Source organism: Oryctolagus cuniculus, chromosome 6 (assembly GCF_964237555.1).
Source record: "Oryctolagus cuniculus chromosome 6, mOryCun1.1, whole genome shotgun sequence".
In the NCBI taxonomy this organism is placed as follows: Eukaryota; Metazoa; Chordata; class Mammalia; order Lagomorpha; family Leporidae; genus Oryctolagus; species Oryctolagus cuniculus.
Window position 1 is genome coordinate 38,496,930 of NC_091437.1, and position 14,180 is coordinate 38,511,109.

The window sequence follows — 14,180 nt, forward strand, 5'->3', positions numbered from 1 at the left end:
AGGTTGTTTCCCTTGCTTTAGGATCTTTTTAGTTGTAACCCCTCTAAATCAAATTATTTACTTGTGCACAACCATGGTTAATTTTAAAGGCAAATTTCTCCACACTTAAAAGTAACACAGTGGGTTTCACCAGCAGCGATGGTCATAAAATAGCAGCAAGAGCTTCCTGACAGAGGGGCCGTGGGTGTCCAGGTGTCTCTGTAAAGCGTGCGTGTGTTCATTTAAGAGCATTTCTCTTGCTCTTGTACATAAGTCGGCTTTTTCTGAAGCTGGCCCCAAACCGCAGGCTCCAGGATCCCAGTGAGTTCCTTCTCTGAACTCGACCGTTGGCCCCATGTTGCTTCAGCGGTTACAAGACTGGAGGCTCCATGTGTCCAGACCCGGGGGGAAGGCCTTTAGCAATACCCCTGGAGCCCTCTTGGCCAATCTTGAGGTCTGTTGTAGGTTGCCCTTGGAACCCCCTTTCTGTACGTGCCTCGGCCAGGCTCTGCTGAGAGCTGCCTACCTGCAGTTGGGAGTACGCTCTCTTCCTCTTTCTGCGGGTGGGCTTTCAAAGAGGGGGTTGGGGAGCAGGAGGAGGGGTGTTTCCAGTTGGCTGCTTCTTGTTTGTCTCTCTCTAGGGGCTTTGACTCATAGAATAAAGATCAAGGGATCTGAGCTGCCCCTGTGTCGTCCCTAGGGAGTTGGCTGGACCTCCTTCTGTCTCCAAACCCCCACCCTCTGGCAGAGATTGCTTTAGAATGTAATTTGGACCCCATTCCTCCAAAGGATGGAAGTCATGCACTATGGCAGGAAGTGCTGAATGCCAGGGGATGGAGCAGGAGGTTGGGTCCCCGTTCAGTTCTGCCGACTGTGCTTGTCCCACACCTCCAGGTGTCTATGACCTAGAGGTCAGACTGGGTCACATCGGAGTTTTCCTAGAGCTCTCCACCCTAGAAGATACTGATCAATGAGAGGGTCTCTTCCAGCTTCTGGAATCCTGAACTTGCATGTCTTCTCTCCCTGCAGGTGTGTTGGCCATCCTCATCCCCCGCCTGGACCTGGTCATCTCCCTGGTGGGCTCCGTGAGCAGCAGCGCCCTGGCCCTCATCATCCCGCCCCTCCTGGAGATCACCACCTACTACTCGGAGGGCATGAGTCCCCTCACCATCGCCAAGGACGCCCTGATCAGCATCCTGGGCTTCACGGGCTTTGTGGTGGGGACTTATGAGGCCCTCTATGAGCTGATCCAGCCAAGCAACGCTCCCATCTTCATCAATTCCACCAGTGCCTATGTCTAGTGATCTGGGTGCATTCTCTGCACCTGCTCACCTCCACCCCTGTGTGTCCCCCAGCACCTGTCCCCAGGACCTTGGGGATGGTCCATGCTCTGGGAGAGGGCAGGGTTCCTGTCTGGGCTCCACTCCACCTGGCGCCCGGGGACCGTGGGCCAGGTAAGACTGAAGGCAGGGGCTCGGGTGGGTCGCAGGTTCGTGGGAAGTACCACTAGGAACAGTGCTGTCACTGTTGGTTTGTACTTGTTTTAACCCAGAACTTTTCAGCTCTTTCCTCATCATGCCTCTTCCTTTACTCTGCCTCTCTCCTTCTGCTCCGCCTCTCCCAGAGGGCTCCTGTTGCACAGCTCACTTTATTTAAGAATGTTAGTGGCCCTTACCTCATGTTTTCTCCTTGGCTAGGCCAGGCCTAGATTGTCTAAGTGGGAATGCCTCCTGTTTGTAAAGCTAGGACTCTCCCTCATCTCTCTCCCAGATACTGCACCCCAGTATTCTCCTTCCTGCTCAAGTCCCCGCTGGGTGTCTGGACCTATCCAGAGGCTGCAAACCCCTGCCGTACACGCGGGGGCTTTTATCCTCCCTGTGGCTCGCTGCTGTCCCCTGCGCAGCGTCTTCTTGCCTCTGGATTCCTCCATGTGGGTCACAGTACTGGATTCTGATTTGCTGTAGCTCTTCAAAGACACAAAGTGCTGCCTCAATGGAAGATATTTATATTTTATTTAAAATTTAGCTTTTGGTTTTTAGATTCTGCCTCTCGATCTAGGTTGGAACGAATTGTTGTAAACCCTTGCCCAGCTTCTCCTGGGAACGAACATCAGTGTGGGTCCTCAGCACCATGGCTGGGTGCTCCAAGACTTGAGTCAGGATCTTCTAAATGTGCACGTCCCTGGGGGGAGGCTTGTGCTGTGCCTCCCAGTGACCAGCCCGATTTCATTCTGTAAAGACACTTGCAGGTGCACGAGGCCCCAGGAAAGGATGACCATGCCGGACGCATTTCCGTCAGGGAGACTCCTCACATGGTGGCTTTGTGCGTCCAAGCCTGTTTATCGGCCTCAGCCCCTACAAGCCAAAGGGGTGGCCACGTTCGGTTGCCACCATCATGCTGGGGAGACACCTGCTGTTGCCACAGATGAGAAGTTGAGGTCGGCGTGCGTGAAGCTGGAAGTGTAGTCCACAGGACAGCAGCAGCTGGTCTGATACTACGTGGTGCTCGGTTGTTTACAATCCCTGGGGACCTAGGGCAGAACCTGTGCCCGCCCCACGCTGCCTCCATGACCTGGACTTGGCAAGGAACCGCTGAACACTAACGGTGACCCTGTCCTTCCCTCGCCTGCTGCGCTGAGTGTCACCAACAGCCTCAGGCTTGGCTCCCCTCCAGGTCGGCCTTCAGAAGGAGAACAGACCTCGGAGAAGCCCGAGGAGGACACAGTGCCTTGTGTTTGGCTTATCCTGCGAGTGCGAGGAGTATTTCCAGAAGGCATTCTCCAACCCCTGTGCCCAGCTGCTGCGTGTACATGTGCACATGTGTGACAGAGCGGGTTCTCTGCCCCACTCTTGTCACCAGGCCCTCGCAGGGCCCCATGAGTTGAGGGAGAGCAGCAGAGATTTGTCATGGTTTTTTTTTTTTGTGTCTCACCAAAGCTCATCCTCGCTGGGACCCGCCCTCCTGGCCCCAGCTTTTTTCTTTCTTTTCTGTCGCCAGGTAGGTAGAGCTGACTTCCCAGGGTCCGGCCAGGGGGAGCAGTAGGCTGTGACTGCAGCAGCTCCTGACCTGCCTAAGAACTTACTTGGGCAGATACCATCTGGTTGCCTTGTTTTTCTGTAGGGAAACAGTGCTTTTCGGCTGCCTTTTCTGCTCTTTTGTGATCTATAACAGGTGCTTTTGTGACCAAGGGTCTCGCTGGGATTCACAGAGGCCCTGCCCTTGCAAGTCTGTGGCTTATCAGTGCCCAGAGTGGGCTCAGAGGCTGCCGTCTCCTGCTTCTGAGCTGGGGCTCTGGCAGCCCAGCTGCTAGCCTCACTGCGTCCCCAGCTGACCTGGGACTTGCCTTCAGTGGGAAGGTGTATGTGGGACAGGGGGCCAGGCTCGAGTCCTGCCCATAGTTTCCTCACTGGAGGCTTCTGGGAACGTGGGGCTGCCAGAGGCAGACCTGGCCATGTGAGGTCTGAGATGCTGGCTCCTGAGGACTGGGCAGCAGGTGCTGAGGTTCTCTGGCTCCAGTTCTTAGCAGAATGCTTCAAGACTCCTAGAGCTGAGAGCATGGTGTTGAGGAGAGACAGCTCCTGCTTTAGGCTTCCTGGAAGCTCATTTGGCCTGGCTGGTGCCTTGGTTAATGTCTTTTCTGGGCTCATGCTGCCTTGGGCCACACACGGTTAGATGCAGGCAGAGGGGTGCCCGGCTGTGCAGTTGCATGGCTCCCAGCATTTCCTCCTCTCCTGCAAGCAAACCTGAGTCTCTGCTGCGGCCCCTGGGCCTTTGTGAATCAGAGAGGCCTCCCTGTGCTGCCATGGCTGTTTGGGAGCCAGCTTCCCAGCCTTTTGCTGTGCCCCGCCCCCGGCCCCTGGTGAGAAAACACTGGGATGAGTAGCCATCTGATTGCAGAGGAGGCTTTCACCACGGGGTTGCATCTGCTGGACCAGTGGCAAACCATGGGGGTTCTGGGTGGGCACTGCTGTGCCCTGTGTCCCTGCACCCAGCTCAGTCCCAGCCATGAGCCTAGAGGGGCTCTCTCCGAGCCTGTGACTGGTTCCCTCCTCCGAGCACTGCTCTTGGGAGCAGGTGTCCAGTTCTCCATGGGCAGAGTCCCTCCTATTAAATGCAGGCGCTTGCCAGGAAGAGTGTGACCCAGCATTTTCGTCTATTTGCCTGGGAGCAGTCACCCTTTACAAGTGACGTTATTTAGACTGTGCTGCTGCCCAGCCCCTAGGGGCCCTTCATCCGCACAGACCCTGGCCAGATGCTGCGAACGCACAGCGTGACCTAGCCTGGACCTGCACGCCCGCTCCTCTCCAGCAGGTGCTCACTGCTCTCCACTCACTCTCCACCCTCGTCAAAGCTACGATTTGCACTTTTAGTGATAGTCCTCAAGTGTTGATCCCAAACAGGTACGCTAGAAACATTATTTTTCCCTCTTCGCTGTTCTCTCACCTTCTTGGAATATCATTTGTGTGTGTTAAACACTACACATTCACCTCATTTGGGGGAAGTGCAAAAAAATTTATGTCTGTTTACAGCTCTCTACTCACTCACTACGCACAGTAATGGGGTCTGTGTCAGGAGTCTTATTTCATAGCCGAAGAGATGATCAGGCAGGCTTAGCTTCGGCCCCCATGGGAACACAGTGCTGCTTCCTGGAAGAGGAGACACAGAGCCCAAGAGGCGATTTTAGTGGTTAGGAGGCCAGCTTCAAGTCTGCCTTAGAATTTAATTTTCCAAAGTGCATTACAGAGCTTCAAGACCATTAGGATAGAATAAGAGATATGGTCTTCTACACCATGGTCAGTACTCTTAGGCCATTGGTCCTGCTGGCTGCGAGGCTGTTGACTTTGCTAGCCCCAGCCTGTTCCATTTCTTCCCCTGAGTCATTCCCTGGTCTGAAGATACTCATGGTGCTGACTGACAGGAGGCGGCCAGAGTAAGGGAGGCAGCAATGGAGAGGGGTAGCGGTGGCTGTTTTTTATCTGTTCTTTTACAAGAAGATGATGCTGGGGAAGCTGTTTTCTTTTGGTGAACAATAACGTCAGGAGATGATTGAGAAGCATGTCAATGGATGTGGGAACCAGAGAAATAACTGTCACATGGCAGGTCCTGAGCAGCCAGCAGTACCATGTACGTTTCGTGCCTACAGGGTCTGTATCCCGGCATGGTTGTGTAAAAATGTGGATCTTGCCAGAGCTTGTAGGAGGTCTTATTTTCGGTTCTACTTGTGGATCATGTGTTAAACCTTTCCTTTTCAATAAATTAATCTTATTTTTTATTTTTGAGAGGTTGCAGTCTGCATTTTTTAAGCTTATTTATTTTATTTGAAAGGCACAGTTAGACAGGGAGAGCTTCCGTCTACTGGCTTTCTCCCCAAAAGGCCACAACTGCCAGGGCTGGCCCAGGCAGAAGTCAGGAGTCAGGATCTTCATCTGGGACACCCATGTAAGTGGCAGGGGAACAAACGCTTGGGCTATCTGCTGCCGCTTTCCCAGGTGCATTAGCAGGGAGCTGGATCAGAAGTGGAGCAGCCGGGATATTAGCCAGCACCCACAATGGATGCTAGCATCACAGGCAGGGGTTTAACCTGCTATGCCACAGTGCATTTTTGTTTTCATACTTATTTTGTTCTTATGACACTCAGGCCCCTTTACTAGATCTTAGGTTAAAATGTTTTGGCTTACACCACTGAGTCCTTACAGAGAAGTAGCATGAACAAGAGAGCCATGCGTAGCATTGAGAGGTGTCCAAGGAAGGGAGCAGAAAATCTGTTATGCCACTGGACAGCCCCGCTGAAACTTGTGCTTCTCTTGAAGACCTGAGCAGCAGTTTTCAGCCCCTTCAGTGCCTGTGAGTTGACCCCACGTAAAAGGTGTGGTGGCAGGTTTTATACATCTCTCGTTACTCCAACATAATCCAAGTGTTGCTGTGAAGGTCTTTTATAAATGTGGCTGACATCCACAGTCCGCTGCCATTAAGTGAAAGATTATTCTCGATCATGTGAGTGGGCTTCTTCCAGCGAGCTGGAAGCTTAAAGAGCAAAATGAGGGGCTCCCTGAGAAAGAACAGAGTTGCGCTCAACTGCAGTATCGGCTCCTGCTCCAGGGTTTGCAGAGTCGTTGGCCACCCTGTGAGTTTCAGGATGGCCAGCCCCCCAGTCCTGGAAGCCAGTTCCTTGAAATGTCTCTCTGTTTCTCAGAAAAACTGATACAGTGCCCAACAGTCAGCTTTCTGGAAAGGTGGAGACCGATTTCAGGATGGAAACCTGGAAGAGATACTATGGACCCTTTCCCTTTTGGTCACAGTAAGAGGACAAACAGGGCCCTCCGAGCTGTCCCTTAGACAAGTTGAAAATCAGTCTTCATTGGCTCTTGGGCCAAATGTGTTTAAAAGCAGAACCCTTAAAGAACACTGAACCTTTTTGCCAAAAGAGGAAGGTGGGAGTGTGTTTCTGTTTTCATTATAGAGATCTGTTCTGGAACTGGAGAGTAAAGTGGGTTTCCTTTGACTGTTCCAAGCCACCAAATTAGAAATGGCAGGACTGGGATACACACAGAGCCTTCTGGTTCCAGAACCCAAAGCACTGTCCATGGCAGCCTTGGAAGGGAAATCCACCTTCAGGGTTTGACGTGAGGGCTAGAGAGAAGGTTCTAAAGTGCCTCAAGTAGTTTTCTGAGATGGTAGGTGACTTGGGAAAAACCAAAGCTCAGAGGTAGTTTCATTCGTTGTTTGGCGATGAACTCGTTGGCTATGCTCATGTCCTGCCCACTTTTGATATGCAGAGCTCTGGGCCCTCTTTGGACTGTCTGCCTCTTCAAGTTCTTAGTCCTGTTACATTTACACCTTAGGGTTGTAGGCCATCCTTCCAGATAGCCAGGACCCTCAAGGGAAGCCCACTGCACTGCTGGAGGCATGAACTTGAGAGACGCAGGACTGCATCTGGCTTGTTCATACTCAGACCACTGCATATGGAACTGTGTGTTTGATGAGTGTGCTATGCTAGACCCTTCCTTGGCCATTGGTCTCCCCTCTCTGGGTTTAAAAACGGGTGCATAGCTGACCTGTGTTTCAAGTGTTCAGTGAACTTTGACAAATGCAGTCATGTGACTGCCATCTCAATCAAGACACAGATGCTTCCTCGACCCCGAAAATTCCCCTGTGTGTCTTTGCAGTCAATCCCATCCCCATACCTCTCAGCCTTGGCAGCTACTCATCTACTCTTTATTCCTCTAGTTCTGCCTTTCCTGGAAGCTCACGTATATGGAACCCTTAAGGACATAACCCTTTGTGTCTGGCGTCTTCACTTAGCATAATGCTTTACGTATTCATCCGTGCTGTCACATGCAGCAGTGATTTGTTTCTTTCATTGCTGAGTAGTAGTCCCTCGTATGGATGAGCCATACTTTGTTTATCCATTTGCCAGTTGATGTTTGGGTTGCCTCCGGTTTTTAACTATTATGAATAAAGCTGCTATGTATATTTATGTGTAGGCATATGTTTTTATTTCTCTTGGATAGATACCTAGGAGTGGAATTGTGGGGTTGTTTGGTAAGTGAATGCTAAGCATATGCTTTTCCACTTTGGATTTCTATCAGCAAAGTCTGAGAGTTGCTCCTCTTGTTCAGCAATAATTAATACTGTGGTCTTTTAAACAGTCCTCCTGCTAGGTGTGATGTGGTATGTCATTGTGGTTTAATTAGCATTTCCCTTGTGACTATTGATGGTATGAATTTGTTCATGAGCTGATTGGCCATTGATCTATCTTCTTTAGTGAAGTATTTGAATAGTTTGCCTCTTTTTATTTAAAAATTTATTTGAAAAGCAGTTAGAGAGATAAAGCAAGAGAGAGAGAGGGATCTTTCATCCGCTGGTTCATGCCCAAAAGGCTACAAGGGCCAGGGCTGGGCCAGGCCGAAGCCAGGAGCTTCATCTGGATCTCCCACATGGGTGTCAGGGGCCCAGGCACTTGGGTCAACCTCTGCTGCTTTCCCAGGCACATTAGCAGGGAGCTGGATTGGAAGTGGAACAGCTGGCATGCAAACAGGCACTTATATGGGATGCTGGTGTCACAGGCAGCGGCTTAATCTGCACCACAGCGCCAGCCCAGGAATGCGTTTCTTAACCTCAGTATGGTTGACATTGCAGGTTAGACAGTTCTTCACTGTGGGGCTGTCCTATGCACTGTGGTGCACTCGACAGCACTGCGACTCACCTCACTAGATGCTAATTGTACTGCACAGGTGATGGCAGCCAAAAGCATCTCCAGGTATTAGCGACTATCCCCTTGGTGGGGATAAGATGCTGGAACCCCCCCCCCCATTGAAAGCCAATGCCTTTGAACATTTGCACCTACCTGCCTTTAGCTGGGGGGATGTCTTCTCATCCTGGCCTTGGAACAAAGGTAAGTGGGGATGTGGATACTCTGTGAAGACCTGCCTTCAAATATATCTAGCATCACTGCATTCATGTACCAACCATGCTAAGCACTTCACCTCTCATATCTCATGGATATGCAAATCCAGCGAGGGAAGTGCTAGTGGTACCCTCATTTAGCGCACTGAGGCATAAAAGGTTAACTAATAGGGCTGGCATTGGAGTACAGAGGGTTTGGCCACTGGCTGCGACACCAGCATCCCATATGGGAGCACAAGTTGGAGCCCTGGCTGCTGTGCTTCCAATCCAGCTCCCTGCTAACGTGCCTGGGAAAGCAGCAGGTCATGGTCCAAGTGCTTGGGTGCATGCTACCCCACATGGGAGATGCAGATGGAGCCCCAGGCTCCTGGCTTTGTCATGACCCAGCCTTGTCCATATGGGCATTTGGAGAGTGAACCAGCAGGTGGAAGCCCATTTTGTCAGTATGATTTGAAGAAAAATAAATAATAAATCTTTGTCCAAACCATAGAGCTTATAATACCAAGAATGAGCCTCGATGTGAACCTCGGATTTGGGGTGATTCTGATGACGACTCGGTGCAGGTCCATCAGTTGTCACAAACATACCACTCTCCGGGGGCTGTTAATAGTGGGGAGACTGTGCATGCCCCAGGGACAGAGGCAGCTCCATACTTCCTCTCAGTTTTGCTGTGAACCTAAAACTGCTCTTAAAAAAAAAAAATAGGCCAACTCATACCTGCTCAAGGCCGCAGTTAGTGCTGGGCCTGGAATCCAGCCTGTTTGACCCTGAGCCCCAGTCCGCTGTGGTCTGACTCTGCACTGACTTGCCCGCTCTGCCTGACGGGGCTTTCCCCTGTGACCACTGTTGCCCAGGGAAGTTAGCACCATCTAGGGTGTGGGGTACAGTGTGGTGCTGACTCAGCACCAGGAGAGCTGGCCACCCAAGACCCGGGACAATGTGCAGAGAGGATGGGGCGGGGTCAGGAGCCCCCCAGTCTTACCCTGTCGGTTAGGGGACTCTCATACTCAGAGCCTTGGTTTTCCCACTGTGAAACCGAGAGGCTCAAACCACAGTAGTTGTGTGAGTTTGAGGCTTTCTGTTTCCCAAATATTTTCCCAGCCCTCTCCCCCCCCCCTTCAGAGGTCTGAGTTGGGGTAGGGCTCAGGAGTCGTGTTGAGGCTTGGGAAGTCCCATGTCTGGTGACCTCCAAGACCCTTTCTAGCTCCCGAATTCCATGAACCTTGGCTTGGAAAGGCCTGCAGACCCTTGTGGTAGTCCTGTGACTCAAACAGGCTAAGTGACACAGAAAGTAACAGTAAAAAAGATACTTTATTGTTAAAAAAAAAAAAAAAAGACCAACCAAACCAGGCATCCCATCATTCTCACTCAGACACACACACACACAGACCGACACGCTCTCACCACATGGCTGAGTGCCACCATTGCTCTTCCTTTTGACTCTTGTCTCCAGAAGCAACTCACATGAAAAGGCAGTGGACCAGGGAGGGATGGGCAGGGAGGGAGGGGGCGGCTACCAGATGCCACAGTGGCTTCCGGTGCCCACCACACCTGGCTACATACACTCCACACATGTGTACACACATACTGTACATGGGCACCCACGTGTGTAGACATGTGCCCACACTGACCCTCCATGCATAGGGTTGAGTCACTGCAGGATAACACTTGATTGGCAGGCATATGAGATGGAGGGACAGGAGAGGGCAAGGAAGGGCAGGGGGTCCAGCCTGGGTGCTGCTGGCCCGCACGCTGCCCTGGAGAGGAGTTCGAGTCCCTTGTGTCTAGAGAAGAAAAACCCCTTGGGGGAGACTTGCCCAGACAGCAAGGTTGGAAAGTGCCTAAGCATTTTTAAAATGAACAATCATTTCCTTCCTGCCTTTGGCCAAAGTGCCTGGGAAACCTGGGATAAAGAACCAGAGTTCCATGAGGTCTTAATTCTTCTCACAAAGAACGCTCAGGGCTGCGCAGAGTCCAGGCCCCTGGCTGGTACAAGGTTGTGTGACTTTCAAAGGCGGAGCAAGGCCCTCTGGGAGCCTCTGGGGGAGTGGGCCCTTGTTGTCCCTGGTATCTCGCGCAGGGTCTGACATGGAGCAGACACCTGACAAACGCTCAGTGCATCGTCACAGGAGGCGCACAGGTGGTTGTGGACCTGCTCACCTCAGCCCCTGGAGGTCACCACGTGGCCCTCCGTGATCAGACGATCCCGGCCCTCGTCCCCATAGCCCCTGTCAGGCGTGGGCCGGCCTGCCTGCCTTCCTCCGCAGTGGAGCTGTGCCCAGGTCTAACAATGCACCTGGCAAAGCAGATCCGTGCTCAGGCCCTGCCTTCTGGAGACGGGCGGTTGCCGAATCCCAGAAACAGCCCGTCTCTTGTCCTTCTTGGGCATCAGCTGATCCCGGTTTCCCAGGGAACTGCTCTGTGCAGCCCCTCTGGCCTGGGGCCCTGATACTGTTCTTGAAGCTCTGCCCTCAGCTGCCCTCCACGCTCAGAGGCCAGCTAGGGGACCGGAAGTGCACATTTCAAGGGATGGCGCTCGGGACTGGGGATGGGGCCACATTCCCAGCCACGTTCAGCCGGCTCCCTAGGAGGCAGGAGGAAGGTGTCAAGTCCTTGGCCTCCCACCTGCCTTCCTCTGAGGACAGGAAGCTAGAACATGACCTCCTCGCAGCTCCCGTAATCGCTCTCCACCATGTCAGAGCCCTCATAGTTGGGAGGGGCCCGGGGCTGGCTCCGGCCGGCAGGAGGCCCCGCGGCCACCTCACAGTCAGCGTAGGAGGGCCCGGCCCGGCTGAGGCGCATGCTGACCCCCTTGTAGCCCCCCTCCGCCAGGCAGGGCCCTCCCCCGCCCTGCCGGAACTGCGAGTGGTAGTAGCTGATGGCCGTATACTCGTTGAGACAGGGGGCCAGCAGGCGCTCCCGGGGACTGGGGGGCCGTGGAGGCAGCAGGTCTTCCAGGTTCTGGTTGCTGTAACGGGGTGGGAGCGGTGCCCTCTTGTTCTCCATCTCCAGGGGGAAGGGAAAGCCCCCGTAGAGGCCCGCGGGCTCGGCCATCACAGCTGGGGTGGAGTGGCGGTGCGGTGAGGGCGGCAGAGGGCCCTGTGTGGCTTCACGGTGGGGGTATTCCCAGCGTTCCTTCCTGGAGTAGGTGGGGGGCCAGACCGCCGCTCGGCCTGGGTACACTGAAAGGGCACAGCAAGACAGGGTGAGATTTGGGTTTTCCTGGTGAAGGCTTTGGCTGACCCTAAAGCTCCTGCACTTCATCAGCCCGTGTGCTGCCTGCAGTGAGCTGGGTAGAGACGGAATTCAGCGAGGGCAGGTTTGAGGCCAGAGGCTTAACCCAAAGCCGGCCCACCTTGCAAACCTCTGCCACTGCTCCAAGGGTCACTGAACAAGGGAAGAGTAGGCACGGCTCCCTGCTGCTGGATACAGCAACCCCAGCCCTCGCCCAAGAGCTGGGTGAGGAGAAAACAAGCCACTTCGTCCTTAAGGACCCCAGCGACCCTATCAACAAGTGGCCAAAATACCTGTAGTAACTACTGGTGAGTACACCTGAAAATATAGAACACTTTACAAATTCAGCTCCTGCGGAGCCAAGGACACAAAGGGGATGAAACTCCCCCCTCCAGGCAAGCCAGGTCTGGCCCAGGGCTGTTGTGCCGCCAGATGGGGTGACCAGAGCTTGAACGCGTGCTTCTCCTCCCCTTCCCAGAGAAGCACCAATGTGCTGCTGTCCCCTTTCACTGCAGAGATCCCGCCCACTCATGTCCCAAGTCTACAAGTTTCTGCCACGAGCATCAAGCATGTGGAGGGACTTGGAATGTAAAGTAGCGGTTAGGGTGCAGCAGAACGAGTCACAGACCTTGAGTCACCATTAGTGCACCATGACCTTGAGCGTGTCCCATCCCGAGGGCCCAGACTGGATGGGGGCTGAAAACACGTGTCCCTCAGACAGGGGAGAGCCTGGATCTACCGCCCCGTTCCTGCAACCCCGAGCCTCGGGGCCTCCGGCTGTACTCACCCATTTCCTCGCCCGACCAGGTTCTCTTGATGACGGGCTCATTGTCAGAATGCGAAGGGACAGTGGCCGGCGGCAGTCTGGGAGGCACGCTGCACACCACCGGCCGCTGCTTAGAGCTGGGCCCGAAAGTGACGAGTTCGCTTGGAACTGAGCTCTTGTCGGGCTCTGTTTGGTTCAAGTTAGTGCAGGAGCTGGTGTTCAGGGGGTTGAGCTCGAGGGTAGGCATGGCTTGGGTGTCAACACCGACGCTCCTGGCCAGGAGGTCTGGGTCCTCCATGGCCACAGGCTTGTGAGACCTGCAGCGGCGGCAGTAGAAGAGCAGCCCGGCGGTGGTTACAAGGATGGAGAACGTGGTCACGATGATGATCATCAGCTCCTGCTGCCCCCAGTCTCCCCTCGTGATCTCGGGAGTGACCAGGCAGTGTCCTTCAGAGCAGCCTCTTGCTTCCATTTCACACCTGCAGGGACAGAGAAGTCGTGAGGGTGCCCAGCCATTACCCGGTCCTTTCTGGGTCCCCTCCTCCAAACAGCTGTTGGATAGAGACTCCCCACATCCAGCCCGCCCTTTCCCATTGCCTACCTCCCCGCAAAGAGAGAGAAATTATTAAACATGTCAGCATCAAAACTGTCCATCCTCCACCAGGATGCTCGGGCCTCAGCTTCACCCCCATTTGTGACCACTAGGACCTGAACTCTGGGCGTCTTCCTTATTTTCCACCACTGGGCTCTAGGCGTTGGAGACAGTCTCCAAATGAGGTCAGATTTCCAACCATGGCACTGCAGTGGAGTCGTCAGACACACTGAGCTGTCCTACAGCAGAAATTTCCCCACCTGCAAGGTGGCCTACATCACTCTTATCTACACAGACCGACAGTGTGCACGCATGTGTGGCTGGCGGGGGCAGTGTGGGGAGGGGGAAGGGAGGTAGCTTACAAGCTTGCTAAAAACAGAATGCAAGCTCATTCTCGGAGACTGTGTTCTCGCTGGTCCAGATGGAGTCCAGGAATCTATATATTCCACCAGTCTCCCTCAGAAATGTTTTAGAGCTCCCAACTTTGGAGTCATAATTGCCACTTTCTTACCTCCAGGCTTCTGAGAATGACTTTCTTCCCCTTGTGTCCCCTGCAGCCCAGCATGGTACAAGGCACAGATCAGCTTGCAGGGGAGTTCCAGACACAGTAGTGCCTCTACTAAGTGGTTTCCCCAGGCCACTTTCTGGGACATCACAGCCCCAGAACAAGAGAAAAAGAACTCCAGCCATTTTCAGCAAAGATCAGAGCTATGAAAGGGGCTGTTCACAGGGTAGATTGCTGGGCCCCAGCCCATGAATCTGAATCAGTAGATTCTAAATAGGGCTTAAGACATCTGTCTTTTTTTTTTAACAAGCACCTGCCTCCTTCCAATGTGTTCTGGTGCAGGAGGTAAGAGGGACAAGGCTCGACTCGTGGAAAAGGGCCAGAGGCCAGGTCTCTGGAGCACTCCGCCCCTGGCCTCCCACTGGCCTCTCTAGAAGCCATAGCCATGCCCTGATGGTGCCAACCCCAGGGGAGGAGGCGCCTCCTGTGCTTACCGGTGTCCTGGGGAAAGGTGAGGGCAGACACAGGAAGCTCCTTCGAGGGAGGAGACGCAAGTTCCACCCTCCAGGCAGGGTGCGGAGGTGCAGTTCCCCTTCCCTCGCTCACAATGCTTCCCGGAGAACTGGGGGGGACACCTGCAGACGTATCCTGCGAGAAAGAGAAGGTGAGAGAGCACACCACCAGCAGGTCGGGACCCC

General features: G+C 53.7%; 2 protein-coding genes across 10 annotated transcripts in view; one reads left to right on the forward strand and one right to left on the reverse strand.

Annotated features, from left to right (window-relative positions):
• The window catches only part of SLC36A1 (solute carrier family 36 member 1), a 54,550-nt gene extending 49,292 nt beyond the window's left edge, over nt 1-5,258 (forward strand). For 6 of the 7 annotated variants that reach the window (XM_008254845.4, XM_008254838.4, XM_051843256.2 and 3 more), the window contains one exon: nt 1,009-5,258. In XM_008254845.4, coding sequence (XP_008253067.2) covers nt 1,009-1,280 — 272 coding nt within the window. In that variant the 3' untranslated portion in view covers nt 1,281-5,258. 7 annotated transcript variants of the gene reach the window in all.
• FAT2 (FAT atypical cadherin 2) overlaps nt 1,133-14,180 on the reverse strand; it is a 117,518-nt gene continuing 104,470 nt past the window's right edge. For all 3 annotated transcript variants that reach the window (XM_051844385.2, XM_008255280.4, XM_051844388.2), the window contains exons 22-24: nt 13,977-14,130; nt 12,407-12,864; nt 1,133-11,567 (exon numbers count right to left, since the gene is read on the reverse strand). In XM_051844385.2, coding sequence (XP_051700345.2) covers nt 11,035-11,567; nt 12,407-12,864; nt 13,977-14,130 — 1,145 coding nt within the window. In that variant the 3' untranslated portion in view covers nt 1,133-11,034. The remainder of the gene's footprint in view (nt 11,568-12,406; nt 12,865-13,976; nt 14,131-14,180) is intronic.